The sequence below is a fragment of the Macaca thibetana genome, chromosome 3 (assembly GCF_024542745.1).
Source record: "Macaca thibetana thibetana isolate TM-01 chromosome 3, ASM2454274v1, whole genome shotgun sequence".
Lineage (NCBI taxonomy): Eukaryota > Metazoa > Chordata > Mammalia > Primates > Cercopithecidae > Macaca > Macaca thibetana.
In genome coordinates, this window is record NC_065580.1 from 61,026,948 (window position 1) to 61,044,080 (window position 17,133).

Sequence of the window (17,133 nt, forward strand, 5' to 3'; positions counted from 1 at the left end):
AAGTGAAATACAATTTTGCTATCACATGCCATTATTGTTAATTTTCTTGCCTTCCAGTGTCTCACACTTCCCATAATTTGAAACACTTAGATAGCAAGCAAAAGCCTGTTAATACTAGAAATTGACTCAATAGATTTTACTGAGGACCTGCCCACAGCATATAGGTAAAAGTCATTACACATTTTACAATAAAATTAAAGAAGTATACAAAAGGATTATCATTCCTTCCGCACGGCAGAGGCATTATGAAAAATATTTTAGTTTTACACTTCAATTCCTGGTAGACATGAGAAAATGTCTACAATTATAACAGTACATAACCATTATTCAAACAGCCAAACCAAAAATCACATTGAAACCTCTGACTTAAAAGATCCTTTTGTCAATGACACAAAATAAAGTGGATAATTGGATTTTTAAAAATGTTTAATAATTTATTCAGCAAAGAACACGTGGTAAATAGTATCTTCCGCCCGCAAATAATGACATGACTCTACCCTGTTCTACTACCTAAAATAACACGGACCTTGTTCATCTAACTTTCATTGTCAATTCCACCCATGTCCCTCTATCACAAAAGGAGCCTCCCAAAGACAGAATTATTTTGTACAGTTTGTTTGATGATTTATTGGTGGTATTGTTTTTAGCCTTTAATAAAATGAAAAATACTGGGCTCAAAATGTCTAAATACTTAGCTGCATCTTGTATCTAGCTAATCTTTATCTGTATTTCCAGGAAATTTAGAGGAAGAGTCATAAAAGAAGTATTTTTAAAATGTGAGTATTTAAAAGTATGACAATTTTTATAAAAGTTTAAAAAATATCATTAATATGCAACAATAAAATTTCACTGGTTCAGCCAGAAGAAACTATGAAATATACTTTATATTTTGGCAATATACTCTTGAAATTTCTAGGTGTTCTTATGAAAATGGTGTATTATATAAGGAAAAGAGAAATACAATCAGATAAGATGATGGAGACTAGCAACTAGTTGGATGTCTTTTTGCTTCCACTTTAAGTTCCTTGATACCAGCACATATCTTATTATGAAAAAAAATTTTGTATAAGCATTTCTGGACTTGCCGCCAGAAGTCCAGTTAGTTCTGTGGACTAAACTCTCCATAAACTTAAAACCATTTTAGTCCAGATTAAACGGTATTCTAAAGAGTTGTTAGGGAATCATTTGGGGACTTAGCCTTGATAAAAATCACTCAAGAAAACTAAATCAGAGAAATGGGAATACTAGATTCACACCACTCAAAAAATTATTTTTAAAGATGTTTTGTACAGGAAGATTTTTTGCAAAAATTCAAAGCCTATCCTATTACTTTTTGTTATTCTATTTCTCAACAATACATGATTTTTAGCTAAACATGACAAATACAATGATAAATATGATCATTTGGCTGTTATACAGAACATGAAATTTAAATGTCTATTACATATGGCATTGGGAGTGATCTTTGTAAAATGAAATAAGAAAAAATAAAGATATCTTGATAAAATATCTGATTCAACAGATTCCACTGTACTTCAAAAAAAAAAAAAATGAATACAGAGTTTAGACAAACTAGTTTCTTTCCCTTTACAAGTTTTCTTTTACTTCAAAAAAACTTTATTAGGCTAAAATCTTCCAGGTTGAGAAAAGTATTTTTTTTTCTCTAATATATACTTTAATGCATGACTTGATGAAGGGTATTTATAAAACTTTGGAGACATGAAAATTTTCCTCTTAAATTTTTTAAAATTTAAAGGCAGTGAGCTAGAAGTCAATCACAGCAGCAATTCTTAGAATTAACCTATTTAAATACGTTTTTAATGACCAAAGCAGTTTTAATCTTCTTCAATTAGACACTGATCTGAGCACTGAAGAAATGCTTTAGGAAAGTAGACATACAAATATCTTGTGTAAATAAGTGGCCTTAAGTTTGGAGGAAACAAATTACACAAATAGAATTATTACCCTCTTTCCTTTAAGAATTAGAAACTACATGAAACAAACTAGGATATTGAATACATGTAAACACCTAGATTAGGTGTTATTTAACCTGGGGTGATGGCCACACGTAAAATGTCAACCAGAGAAGATCATCTGCAGATTACGTATGGAGAATTAGCCACTCATTTTGATTTTGCATCATTTTTTAATATTTCTACTGGTCTTTAGAGATTTCTATTTTTTTGAGGTAAAACTATAGGTACATACTTCTAAAATATTTAGAGGTTACATTAAGTACATCATAATTTAAACTGTAGTGCATGTACATGTGTACCTAGGCATGTGTACATGGGTATGTGGTTTTGTAAAAAGTGTGTTCGTGTACCAGTATTGCAGGATACATGGTGAAGAGAAATGAATGAACTATAACATATAGCATATGAAATGTAATATAATTTAATATAGGGTACAATTTAAGGACACAAGGTATAAATTGTTTTGGTGAGGTTAAAATAACATTTAATTTATGGTTTACTCATTATTAAGAAACCAACCTCAGAAAGCAGCTTAGAGAGATTAATTGATTTTTTTCCCACTAAATCTTTATCCAGCAATTATATCTGTGTGTTTTTTTAATCCATTCAAGTATCTTCAGGAGATATGTTACTACACTTGCATGTACCTTAATTCACTTCAACATTGACAAAATAACACTGACAAACAAAACAACAGAAAACACCCATGAACATTAATGAGAATTTTAACAAACATGACTCTCCAGTAGTTGTCTTAGGATTGTTGTAAGTGATATTTTTAATTCCACATTCTCTGAAATCTTCATGTAAAAGACAGTTGTATTGGTGGGTGCTTCAGACACACTTACTTCAGCTATGACTGTGGTACCTTATATGTTAAAATAATTTTGTGTATCCATTTTGCATAATATGCTACTCGGACAAAAATACCAGGACGATTTGGAATGGCGCATCCACGGCCGGGAACAATGACACCAAGAACCATTCTCATTTTATGTTGCTCACAAACAAGTGGGCCACCATAATCCCCCTAGGAGTAAGACATACAAAAACAAAGTATTATTAGGAATTTAAAAAATAGTTCATTAACATTATCGTATATAGATTTGCATCTCAGAGATATATACAGAAAAAGAGAATAACTGCAACCGAAATATGAAGATATAAAAATTAGTGTACTAGACCATTTGTTGACTTTCTACTGAATTAGCCAAGACTGAGATAATACCAAGTTTAAAGTGTTCTATTATGTGTAGTATTCTCCTAAAATGACTTGCCTTTTCCAAAATAGTCAATCATCTTTTAAGTGTGCTCTGCCTTTGTTGGATGCAGACTAACATATAACCATTGGTACCTATTTAATAAGGTAGATTTTATATTTATTTTAATCTTCTTATGTTCAGTATAGAAAATTTGGAACATGTGCAAAAATACAAGTAAAAAAGAAAATAACTTGTAATCATATAACTTTAATAATTAAACTGCATTATATTTTATCTTATTTCTAAACCTTTTTTTATTTGCCTCATCCAATCCTGCCCCAGATGATTTTAACAAGTTAAATAAAAAACTTGTAGTCAATAAAATAATTCTGTTAATTGAAATTGCTTTTCCAAGCAAGGAGTATTCCTCCACTTACTGCTGGTATTAGTAGTTAACATAGTTATATTTATATTTTATACCCTCCTTTCTATAGGATGTCCTGTGATTTCATGGCATTTCTTATATGGTAAGCCCGTTGCATTGTCAGATAGAGATAGATGGAAGATTAACAGATAGCTTTATTTGTGTTATATATATATATGCATTCATATATTCATCTATGGTTTTATTTATTCATATAATTATATAAAAATATATAATAAGCCAATATAAATAAACAATGCACTTATTGTTACATATAACCAGTACAACTGTGCTGCACCACTTTCATGAACCATGTAGCCTCCTAAGAATGCAATGGCTGGCTTTTGGTATCCTTATATGCATAAGAGTGTTTGGAACTACCTTAATTTTCCCCCAACAGCGACGGGGGAAACCGCTGCAAAATTAACTTCTGTGATTCAAATGGGAAAGAAGAGAGACATTGGCATTCTATGATGGGGAAAACCAAGTTAGGGGTAAAGCAGAATATTAAACAGTAAAGAAAAATAGTTTATTCCAAGAGACTTTGCATAAACTATGCCAGCTGAGGAAAGAAAACTGATTTCTTTTTTTTTTTTTTCTGAGGCAGAATCTTGCTCTGTCACCCAGGCTGGAGTACAGTGGTGTGATCCCGGCTCACTGCAAGCTCCGCCTGCTGGGTTCATGCCATTCTCCTGCCTCAGTCTCCCAAGTAGGTGGGACTACAGGCACCCGCCACCACGCCCGGCTAATTTTTTGTTTTTTTTTTTTTTTTTTCCAGTAGAGATGGGGTTTCACTGTGTTAGCCAGGATGGTCTCGATCTCCTGACCTCGTGATCCGCCTGTCTCGACCTCCCAAAGTGCTGGGATTACAGATGTGAGCCATCGTGCCTGTCCAAGAAAACTGATTTTTAAACAAATGCACTAGTGATTACTGACACAAACTCCTCGAAGTAATTTACTCTGGAAACTTTCACTAAATATGATGTTACTGCTATTATACAAACATTTGGGAGGTATCTCCTTCAAATTTATTTCAGTGGTTAAATTGCCTTGATTTAAATGTCAGTGACATATATATTTTTAAAAACATTCTGGAGGATAAATACATTTTTTAGAAGTGGCAGAATCTATTTGAGGTCAAGTCTTATCAATAAGGTTAAAAACAACACATATAGTAGACAGAGATGAATAAATCAAGCTGAAGAAGGGAAATGAAGAATATATAGTTGATAATCCAGATTAAAGGCTATTCTTCAAAAGCAGTTGTCAAATTGGTTTTGGTAATGACAATAATTAGATGATCTGTAAGGTTGGGTCTACTTAGAAACTTCTGTGTTTCCGGGATGCTTATTGCTTTTTCTTTTTAAAGTATAGTCATTTCTTTCTCCTAGTAAATTTTCCCCTGTTGTAATGAACAACGGTTTCATTGTTCGTGATTTACTAGAAAGGCAACAAATTTGAAACTGGTTATAAACATGTAATCTGTTTCTAACCATATCATTTTTAAGCAGTTCTAAAAACTAACTTAGTAAACAGTAAACATTTTCTCTTCTTTTCAGAAATAAAATCTCAGAGCAAGGTGTATAGCACTTGCATTTCAATACATATTTATGTTCCATACTTACAGCATGCATTTTCCTATATATCAAAGGACATTTCACTATCATTGAACTCATTTCATCCTTTGCCACACACAGCATTCCACAATCCCACAGCCCTGAAGCTTGGAGAACATGTCTCTCACATTCAAAAGCTAATTAAACTAACAGCTTAACAGCTTGTCTATGTAAAATAGGGATAGGAACATTGCCAAGCTGAAATAACAGTTGCCTAACAAATGAAATGTCCAAGCTCATAAAGTCACAAACTTTGACCTTTGGGCTTTTTAAAACAGAATGTTTAAACACATACACAGAGCGAGAGAGCAAAAGAGAGACCAGCTTACCCAAAAAGAGATTTTAAAGTTTAAAGCCAGGCATCTCTAAATGATATAACTTGTGGAGCTCATTTCGAGATAATTTGGGAAGATGAGATACATTTAGAAAAACATTAGAAAAATGCAAACTATTGATTTAACTGATTTGGACACTTCTCATTTGAATAGCTCTCCCTTGGAGTTCCGGATCTACACACTTATTGATTTTTGAGTGACAAATGTCATCATAGTTTGCTGCTAATAAAACATTGATTATCTCACTGTTTAGTTAAAGAAATGCAGAATATTACAGAGATAATTTTCCCAATTCCTCTCTCCTAGAACAGGTTGGTATACAACATTTTTCATTTGAGAAAAATAAACAAAAAAAAAAACCCCATGAAACACTAAGCTATTAATCACATCCTCCTTATGAAAGAACTTCCTTTTTACCTCACATGGTCCTGATCCAATCTTCTCAGCCCCAGCACATATTTCAGACTCATTCAGAGTCACCTTCCCTCGGTGATGCTGGCTGCATTTCTCATTTCCCATTATATAGAGATGTGCCACTCGTAATAGACCGTCATAGTTGATCACTAGATTGATGCAAAAAAACATACAATAAGATGAGAAAAGTAAGAAACAAAAATAAAATAAATATGGCCTCATCTTTTGAAAACTAGCTTACATCCAGTGTAGCCCCAGCCATAAACACTGCAACTGGTCTTTTCAGGAATTGTGCATCCATAATTAGGTAAATCAATTGTATTAACAAAATCATCCAGGACAGCAGGTCTGAAAACACAAAATAAAATGGTAAATACTCTCAACTGGATTCAACACAAAATTAACATATTAAATGTAGTGTTCATGTTTAATATGGCATTTACAGAGAAGTCCTGTTTCTTTATTAAAAAAAGAAGTGGGAATGTCCAAATGTATTGATGAAATTTGGAATAGGTAGTAAAGAAATGAGTCATGTATTTGCCAATATTTAAGAATAAATGGTCAATGCTATTTTTTAAAAGAATTATTTTACATTAGAAAGTTATCAAATAACTGCTAAGTTTCTATTTTAAAACAGACTGATCAGACTGTTGACCCAATGTTAGTTATTCATTTTTTACAGTTTTGTGAATACCTCTCTCTATATACACACAGAGAGACCCACAGGCACACATATATACATATATATAGCATGTGACATATGTTTATAATGCATCTGCATGAGAGAGAAACAACTGCCACACAGCTGAAGAAAATGCTCCAACAATTCTAGTCCAGGTGAAAAATACAAAATCTTCTAAAGTAACTAACCTGGCAAGCTTCATTAAAACCAGATCTGATCCTTCAGGGCCATATACCAGCTGGGAAACATTGAGAACCTGTTTGCGTTTCTCATCTCCTCTTCCATGGACATCATGAATTCCAAGCCAAGCCTCATAATCTTTCAAGTCTCTGAAGGAAACAACTTTAAATGTAAAACATAGTAATTCCAAATTCTGTAGTATTTTTCCTATCTATTGTTATTTTAGACTATTAAGGCACATAACCTAAATTTAAAATTTGATTCATAGTATAATAAAGAGCAACACATTTGTTATGGGAGATTCTGAATACTACAAACATACGTAAGCAGAAAGAGGCTTTTAAGTTGCTGATGTTCTAAATGACTATTTTAGAAACTTGCTTATGCTTGCTAGAGTAAGTCACTTGTGAAAAATGCTCAGGTAAAGCACTTTACATGAATTACATTTTTCTCTGCAAATTTTGTTTTGTTTATATCAGCTGTGTATATATTTGGTTTGGTAACAGGTGTTGAAGTTTTCTACAAACAAAATCAAGGTGACCTTGCTGAGAAGCAGGAAGTTAGTTTACGAATGCTGCCTCTTTATCTTTTCCTTAGGCCAATTTTCATTGAAAATTATGCCCAGGATGATCCTGAGGCTGACTCTACAGGAGAAAGAAGCAGTGAGGATTGGAAAAAGCCTATTGATAATTTAGAAAAAAAAAAGAATTATATCTAGAAATATAGGGTACAAGTAGAAAGTTGGGATATAAAATATTTACATAATTCTAGCAAAATTTTTCCCCAACTGAGAGTAATGCTAATTGTGAAAAGAGGTGAACTGAAGTAGTGTCTTGTAAATATCAGTGACGTCAAAGTAAGTTTTGTAAGCCAAATTCTAAAAATAAAATAATTTGTTCACCCCACTGGTGAATCTCTGTAAAATGAATACATATTATAACCTTAAGAGCAAAGTGGAAGACATATAAATTTTAAAGGCTCAAAATAATACTAGTTTTAAAAACACTTTACCGAGAAGGGAAACACTGTCGTGCAGTAAGAACCCAACTTTCCTTTATCAATGATCCTCCGCAGATATGTTTATTTCTGTGAAAAAGAGGAAAGAGAAACAAGTAACATCTGTGCAGAAAGAGTGACTGCCAATTAATGCAAAGCCTGTGGCTCCATTTGTTAAAAATAAATGCACTGCAGAAGAAAATATATAAATTAATCCAATTGGGATAAAATGAGAAGTTCTTTTATCTGAAGGGTGATATTTGGTGATTGTAGCATTAGAACTTTTTTTCATAATGTGACTACAAATTTATGAAATCAATTTTACTTTTGTGTAGTCTAAAGAACTCAGTTATTACACATCAATAGCCATCCCGAACGTACACATTCATGTGTATGTGCATCTATCCTTGTGAGGAAAGTATGTGCTACAAACATAGAATAATTATAATTTTTTAAAACTGTGAACCTATTTTAAATTCAGTGTTTGCTTATTAAAAATGCAAAGTTGAGTTCCTATTTGAACCCTGACAACCATCCAGTGGTAGCAATTTTATTTGTGCACTATTTCCTTCTTCTACTACCATTATGTAGTTTTGATATATTAACTTAAAATATAACCGAATCTGAATAAATTACTTTCTCCAGTATAAGATCAGGAATATAATATTTCATCTCTAAAGTAAAACAATTTTGTGAGGCAAATCATTTAGGAAATTGTAAAATATTTGTAGAGTATGATGAGTACTAGTACATTTATTTGATGATATCCAAAATCTGTAAATCCATTCTTTTTTGGCAGAGACATGGAAAAAGTACAACTTTTCACAATTTACATTTCCAAAGAGTACAGAGGTTCAGTGCTTCAGAGGGTAATACTAGAAGATTCTCAGACTGAGACCGCAGTTATTTATGGCCTTTACCACACAGGAGGATAAGAATATATATTGACTTTTAATTTCTATCCTTCTCGGTATGAGTTTTGGAAGAATAACTAAGCAGCTGTTGTTGCTAAGAACTTGGATTTAAAAAGGAAAAAAACTAAAAATTTACAGTACTCTAATCTGATGGAAAAATAGCTTCACCTGCTTCTCCAAAAATGGAGATGACCAAAGCAGTATCCTTGTGAATTCTCTTACTAGAAAAAATAATTTAGAAGTATTAATACATGTCTTCTTTTATCCTCTGGGGTTATAAGAAAAGCAAAGAATCACCAATTAACTCAAATGTGGATTATTGAAAGATTTCTCCTTCTTTCCTTCCTTCTTTTTTTCCTTTTTTTTTTTTTTTTTTTTGACAGACTCTCACTCAGTAGCTGGGATTACAGGCATGTGCCACCGCCACCATGCCTGGCTAATTTTTGTATTTTTAGTATAGATGGGGTTTTACCATGTTGTCCAGGCTTGTCTTGAACTCCTGACCTCAAGTGATACACCTGCCTCAGCCTCCCAAACTGCTGGGATTACAGGTGTGAGCCACCACACTTGGCCTCTTGAAATATTTTCTATAATTAAGAAAATTAAACACTCCAACAGAATTCTAGAGTCTTTACTAAATCCTCATACTGCACACTCAGCTTTAATATTCTGGTTAGTTTCACAATTCTGTTTTAGTACTACACACCTAGGACAGCTATACGACAATTATTGGCATAAATATTTGTAAAATCTGATGAGCCATTCCTTGAGAAAAGGGTATACTATAAAAGAACTTCAGGCCATCTCCTACAACATTATGGTCATCTAAAGTCACATATATCAAATGATATAAACTCTTGCTTTCCAATAATTGGTTTATTCATAAAAGGACTTACGTTTCAAGTTGTCTCTATTCTAATGTCACTGTGATTTAATAATAGTAACACACATACTTTCTTTTTCTCTACTCTAGGAGGCTAGGGGTGAGGGAACAGGAGGGTATTCTAAAAGAGAGGATATTTAGGTTGAAATTTGAAGAAGGAGAAAGAATTTTCAGGTATAAAACATGGAGGAAGAAAGCCACATGTGCTGTGGGAACAACAAAATAAAGGCTTGGAGGAAGAAACGTGAGGTATCTAGAAAACAAGAGACAATGTGCTCAAATTCAGATGTACCTTGGGGTGTGTTGCATGGCGAGGTTCTGATAGAGATAGCCAAAACATAAATATTTTAGCATTCCGATTAACATACAGAATAATATATGTAGTATATGAAAGTTCTAAGATCAGATTTTAAGTTAACTAATATTTTCAATCTTTAATTCTTATGACATAATTATTAAGCTTAATTTTCTCTAACAATATGATTTGCAAAGTGATTTTATGTAGAACATATCATTGATTCTTAAGAGCATTGAGAAATAGATATGTCAAGAATTTTGTATCCCCACTGATTATTGTAATATCACGACTATTTAACTATTGGCCTTTTTGTAATGATAAAATGCTCTAGAATTTAAAATCGCCACTTTTCTTTTGATTGACAAGGAAAAAGTCAGAAATTAAAAACAAAAATAAATGTTTTGACATGATCATGCTTAAACATATTAGAAAATAAACCCATAATATCCTAGATTGGAAATTTAATAACAAGTATAATAACTACTATGGTAATAATAGGGCTTCAATAATATTTTGCTTAATCAGAACCAAAGTGTCCCTTGGAATCAGGGACAATGCCAACACATATGGGACCTTTGTGAAGATTTAAAAAGGCACTACCTCTGGAGGCACAGATTGCAGTCCGGAGCTTACAGTTTGGCAAGCAGAATGTGATCAGGCTCCTCTTTTACTGCCTCACCCAGGTGCCCCGTAGCGGCTACAACCTTCACGACCACGTGTCCATATTTTGGGGAATATGACTCTTGCACATATTCTGGATATGCATGATTTGCATCTATTAATAATTACCTGTATCTCAAACTAACCATCCATCCTACATTTGTTCGTGTTGGAATCCCATTTACAACTCGCAGTTGTTTCGTTTTGGCGCAAGATATTACAGGATCTAAAACAGGACCAAACATAACATTTTAAAATAGGAATTTGAAATAATCAGTGCCTCTTAGTTTTCTTAAATGCAATGATAATTAGATAAATGTAACTATTCTTATTGTGTCCAAAGAACAGTTTGGAGAAAGAGTAGTTTTATATGACCACAGCATTATATTAAGCCCTTAACACATGCCATCCTCATCTAAGAAGCTGAGTAACTCAGAAAAACAAATCAACTCAAAGCAGACAGGATTGCCATGATAGTGACAGTGGCTTTGCTCACAATCCACTAACACCGAGCTCCTCAGATCTAATCCCTCACCACCTTCAACATAAAATAAACCAAAGTTATTTACAACGATTATTTCTAAAGGTCAGTAGAAATCAATAGCTTCAGTGAAAAAAACAAAACCAAGCTTTACTTGGATATTACTTCTGAATTTGTACAGTTAGATTGTAGATTTATTCGATATGTCTTGCCAACATTTGATTTATTGAAATCATATCCAAATGATATAATTATTATATTCAAATCCTTATGTCCAAAGACATAATACAAAATTCATTGGAGTAAATGTTTTCCTGACCCTCCTCTGTGCTCCTCGCCTTATCCTCTCTACTTCTGTCCATGGTCTAGAATAGATTTCCATTTGCTTCCTGAGCCTGGGGCACAGCAGGTGGTATTTTAAATCAAAAACACTTGAGTAACTTCCTTCAGCTCAAGAGATATGTGAAAATAAAATACAAGTGGCCGCCAACAGATTCTTAAACTGAGGATTAACTGAATATCTCAGATTGTGTCATCTCGTGCCCACTGGACTGTAGGGCCTGCAGAGAAGTTTACAAACAGAGTAGAAGGGAGGCACTGAATAACTTTCCAACTTTCGGGTTTCATTCTTCCTGATTTCAGCATCCTAATTTTATTAAAGCATAGTATATATAAAGGTGTTCCGTTATATACATTGTGCCCCAAATTAGAAATAAATATAAACACTCTTTTCAAAATCACATATACCATCTTATAGATTTTTTGAAAGAGAATTGAATTTTCATATTCAGTATGCAGTTGCCTTTGAAACTCCTTTACACGTACGCATAGAAAAATATATTTTAAAAAGTAAAAATAAATAGATTAACTTTTTATAATGAAAGCTAATATAGATAATTTTCTTTGAAAGAAATAATGACATTTCTGACACTCAGAGAGAGACTCAGAATATACTTCACATTGTGAAAGATTACTTACGGTCTAAATTGACTATTGTAGGTGTGGTATCACCTTCACCTGTAAAAATAAATGTGTAGCTAAATACATAATTCATACATGCATATATCTGTTATATAAAACAAAATATATATTAAAATCCAAGTATCAATGAATTCAATAATTTACTAAAATTCTTTTTTGTTTGTTTGTTTTGTTTTGTTTTTTTTGAGACAGAGTCTCATTCTCTCACCCAGGCTGGAGTCCAGTGGCGCTATCTCAGCTCACTGCAACCTTCCCTTCTCAGGTTCAAGCGATTCTCCTGACTCAGTCTCCCAAGTAGCTGGGACCACAGGCACACACTACCACACCCAGCTACTTTTTGTATTTTGAATAGAGATGGGATTTCACCATATTGGCCAGGCTGGTCCCAAACCCCTGACCTCAAATGATCCACCTGCCTCAGCCTCCCAAAGTGGTAGGATTCTAGGCATGAGCCACCACATCTGGCCAATTTACTAAAATTCTTGACATTTTATTCAGAGATGAAATGTAAACTGTTTTGAGTAATTATGCATCATTTTTACTGGATAATATCGTATGTATATGCCCTCTGGTACTAGGTGATATGAGCAGAGCCCTATTTTATGACTGTGGAAGCTCTCAGGTGTGTGTTTGAATGATCACTGGCCATTTGAATTACATTGCCGTCATCAAGGAGCTGCCTCGATCCACCAGGATGTCCAACATCCTACACAATGAACATTCCATTGAATAGCACTCATGTTCATTACCGTCTACTTGGACTCTTCATATTGATAGGCCATTTTGCTTCTGTAATTTGAATCATTTAATTTTTTTCTGAAAACTTTTAGTTTTATATGGTTAAGGATAATTGCAACTACACAAACTTCATAAATCTCTGCAAGGATTCTAGAAGATAGAAATCAATGTCACTAGTGGAAAAAGAGTAGTAACACCATATAATTATGCTTTGTTAATTGAATATTTCAAGGGTTGTTTTTTCCAGATGCTAGTAAAAAAATATGGAAAAAAGAGAACACTGAAAACTACAACTTAATTCTAATTAAAACCTGTAGCTTACTACTTTTTCATCTCTACTGGGACTTAATTGCCACAAATAAGAGAAAGGCTTGGAAGATGTGAGGATTTTGAAATACTTATGCTATAATGAATGAGACACAAGACATTTCCTGGAGCTTAATGTCTGACTATTCAGAATTGATGGCATAGAGTTCAGTTAGGCAGTGTTTAGACCCAGATGGTTGTTAATCCCTGGAAATGCCCTGAGCTCAAATAAGCCAGCAACAAACCAATAATGCATATGGATTCCTTTGTAATAGACACCAATGTGATTGTTATTTATGATGATAGTTGTGAGAATTAATATATACTTATTTATGCTCATTTTCCAGATCTAGATATTTTAAATGAATAGGTTAATGGTGAACATACAAAATTCATCATTTCTCTTTCCCTGTAGCTTATCCTAGAGGAGGGTTTGTCAGTTAGCTGAGGACAGTGTTTTAGTTCATAAGTATGAGTTAAGATTGAGGCCGACTATGGTAACAAAAACATCAAGGATATTGGTTTTCCACATGAGTCAAATACTTGAAAATGTTAAATAAGTAGATATTTATTTCTTATTTTGTGATGAGAAAGACTGTTCTATCTTTACTTGTATATTAAGTCTCTTATTTGTAAGCATTAAGCTAATAGGTCTACAAAGTGCTTAGTTAACTATTGTATCTTACAATATATTTAGTTTTAAAAATTTGTAGATATGGCCTTGCGAGGTGGCTCACGCCTGTGATCCCAACACTTTGGGAGGCCGAGGCGGATGGATCACAAGGTCAGGAGTTCAAGACCAGTTTGGCCAACACAGTGAAACCCTGAATCTACTAAAAATACAAAAAATCAGCCAGGTGTGGTGGCAGGCACCTGTAATCCCAGCTCCTTGGGAGGCTGAGGCAGGAGAATCGCTTAAATCTAGGAAGTGGAGGTTGCAGTGAGCCGAGATCGTGCCACTACATTCTAGCCTGGGTGACAGTGTAAGACTCTGTCTCAAAAAAAAAAAAAAAAAAAAAAAAAAAAATTGTAGATACTATAAATTTGGGATTTTAATAATTAATAGTAATGTATATGTTTTCCTTTCTCTAATCCAATATTTCTCACACTTTAGCATAAACTGAAATACCTTTTAAAATTAAATTTCTGGGGATTCTGGGTTGGTAGCTGGACTCTTAATTTTTAGCAAGCATCCTAGGTTCTTCTGTTGCATACCTGGATTAAAACTTGAAAAACTACTTTCTAGGCCTTTTCCATTTCACTACCAAATACTATTCTCACTTTTCTTCCTTTACTTTCACCCTATCTATACTACACTATCTATACCACACTACTTTCAGACTCATGTCTAAAAAATATATGTGATACAATACTTATTTTTTATTGGTTCAACTTAAATTTGAAGAGAGAAAACATGTCAATGATAAAAGTTTTACCTATGGAAGAGTAGGGGGGTGTGTGTGTGTGTTTGTATGGCCTCAGAACCAAACATGGACTTTTTCTGAAAACATAAAGAAAACTTTCTCCCACTCTTCTTAAAGTTTTAACTCAATTTCAAAAGTTTACAAACATTATGTATTTCTCCATGAGAAATCTATGTTCACATTCTCATTTTATATATTGTCAATACATACATATTACATGATTATATTGCTTTGTAATTGTTTACACAAATGTCTCCTTTCTATATTATGAACTATTTGAAATTAAGAAGCAACGTTTGTATTTTTATAAATGTAGTCTGTTAAATATGGCTTTGTACACAACAGCAGCTCAATTAACAATAGTGAATGAATAAATGAAAACAGAGATGGAAGTTAAGGCTTTGACTGTTTACTATGCAACAGACACTGTTAACAATAGCCCCATATAATAGGTACTTTTATTATAAAATATCGCAAATACAAATATGAGTCCTAAGTGGGTTTAGTAACTTGCCCAAGATACTTAAAAGTGATGGGTCTGGCATTCTTAGGAAATGTGGACTGAAGTTCTTAACCACTACGCTCTTGGTAGTTAATTAAGATTTTTCTAAAATAGTATACCAACTGTGTCTGTGTATACTCATCATATAGGCATCTCTTCATTTTTATGTTTGCATATTTGATAAACTTAAAAATATGTAAAATATTATTTTGTAAGCATGTTAGAAAAAAGAATAAAAACCTTTACATATTTTGTAAGAGAATTTTACAGTGTGAAAATGATTTATATAGTCTCTGCAGTTATATAAATAATAAGAACTCAAATCTTCTAAAGATAAATATTATTACCCTTTCACCAGGGAGAAAATGTAAATAAATCCTGGCTATAAATATTAGTTAGAAAAATGACAGTGTAAAAATCTTTATTGAAATTAATGTGTGGTATACCTTGAAATAAAATGATTTATCTGCAATAGCATTTAATCAAATACTAGTAACCCCCTCAAATCTTTCAACAGCACATTACTTTTAGTTTAAAAATATTAGTTGAAAAAATTTTTTGAAAACTTGTAAATTATTAGAGTCCTGGCTCCCTTGGTTTGTGATTATAAACCAAATCACAGTGCCTTGAGATTCTACAGGACATTTCACTGTTAACCATGCATGTGTGCTAGATAGAGCTGCTGTGGTCTTTAAAAAGTCTGGAAATCTGTAGAGGAAGCAAAATAACCTGTTTTAGAAGGCAGATAATTGCCTTTTTCCTTCTTCCTACACCATTGTCTATTTTATGAGCCTCCATTAGTCTTAAACATAGAGAGTGAACAAAAGCATAGTGCTATAAAACTAGGACTTAGAAAGATAATAATCTTTTAATAATTTGTAAGTATTTTTGTATGGCATTCTCTGAAAAGGTAGGTGTGTTTCTTTTAGTATTAACATTGGGGCTGTGTCAACCTTAATATGGGAAAAGTGAAGAACATTAGGAAAACAAATTAGTTTGAAAGGCTATGATCATGGCTGATAATATGAAAATAAACTTATTAGAAATGCCATTTATTTGCAAGCATATAATATATTTAGTTATTTATTCTTATAGAGAATTTCCCAACCTATTAAAAATAGACGGAGCAGCTCCAAGTCTTAATTAGAGGTAGATTTGATTAACATCGTATTTTAAAAGTTTGCCTTTAATGCTAGAATTTCATAAAACACAACTGTTATTTCCATTTAAGGTGAAATTTACCACTTTAATTTGACAGAAATTCTAGAAAAACATAGACTTGTGTTTGTATTTCATTTTTTAAAAGCAACATATTATTTCTTCAATTTAATCTCTCTTTTTAGAGTAGACAATTTTGCTGCTATTCTCAAGGAACTTGCTACTACTGGCTGGTCTCACAAGAAAAACATTCTTAAAACAAAGTTCTTATCAAACTATAAAAGTATTTCCTTTCTAAAGAGAATGTGGTTTAACATTGTGGTAAAGGATGTTTGTTGTAAACAATAGAGTTACAGATACATAGTATAGTAAAATGGTCTCTTTCTACTGGCACAGCTTTATAAAAAGGATTTTTCACTCAATAACATATTTAAGACACACTTCCATCTCAATACATATTACTTTATATCACTGGTTACTGGTGGAAATGATTTTGCCCTCCAGGGAACATTGGCAATGTCTAGAGATAGTTTTGATTGTCATAACTTGGGGCAGGTGTCATGCTACTGGCATCTAGTGGATAGAGTCCAGGAATACTACTAAACATGCTACAATGCACAGAACAGCATCTAGCCCAAAATGTCGGTGTGCAGAGGCTCAAAAATCCTGACTATGTCAACATTATTACTGCTTTTGATACATTTTATCAAACTGACTTCGAAGCAGGATTTTGAATTCACACTCTAAGTAGCACAGAATTGAGACAACCTGATTACCCAGGTCCTCACTAATACTGGATATTTACAATCATTTTATTTGTTAACCTGACAGGTAGAAGTGACTTCTCATGTCTTAAAATTTTTTTTCCTATTAATACATTTTAATGTCTTTTCATTTATTTCTTAGCTATATTCTTGAAGACTTATTTTCTACTTTTTTCTCCTGAGTTCTCACATCTTTTTC

The 17,133-nt window shown here is 32.9% G+C and overlaps 1 protein-coding gene across 2 annotated transcripts in view; it reads right to left on the minus strand.

Moving 5' to 3' along the window:
- Positions 1–413: 413 nt before the first annotated feature.
- The window catches only part of HGF (hepatocyte growth factor), a 70,874-nt gene continuing 54,154 nt past the window's right edge, over positions 414–17,133 (minus strand). For both annotated transcript variants that reach the window (XM_050782812.1, XM_050782811.1), the window contains exons 13-19: positions 12,040–12,078; positions 10,710–10,806; positions 7,841–7,915; positions 6,838–6,978; positions 6,209–6,315; positions 5,971–6,116; positions 414–3,006 (exon numbers count right to left, since the gene is read on the minus strand). In XM_050782812.1, the coding sequence (XP_050638769.1) occupies positions 2,830–3,006; positions 5,971–6,116; positions 6,209–6,315; positions 6,838–6,978; positions 7,841–7,915; positions 10,710–10,806; positions 12,040–12,078 (782 nt within the window). In that variant the 3' untranslated portion in view covers positions 414–2,829. The remainder of the gene's footprint in view (positions 3,007–5,970; positions 6,117–6,208; positions 6,316–6,837; positions 6,979–7,840; positions 7,916–10,709; positions 10,807–12,039; positions 12,079–17,133) is intronic.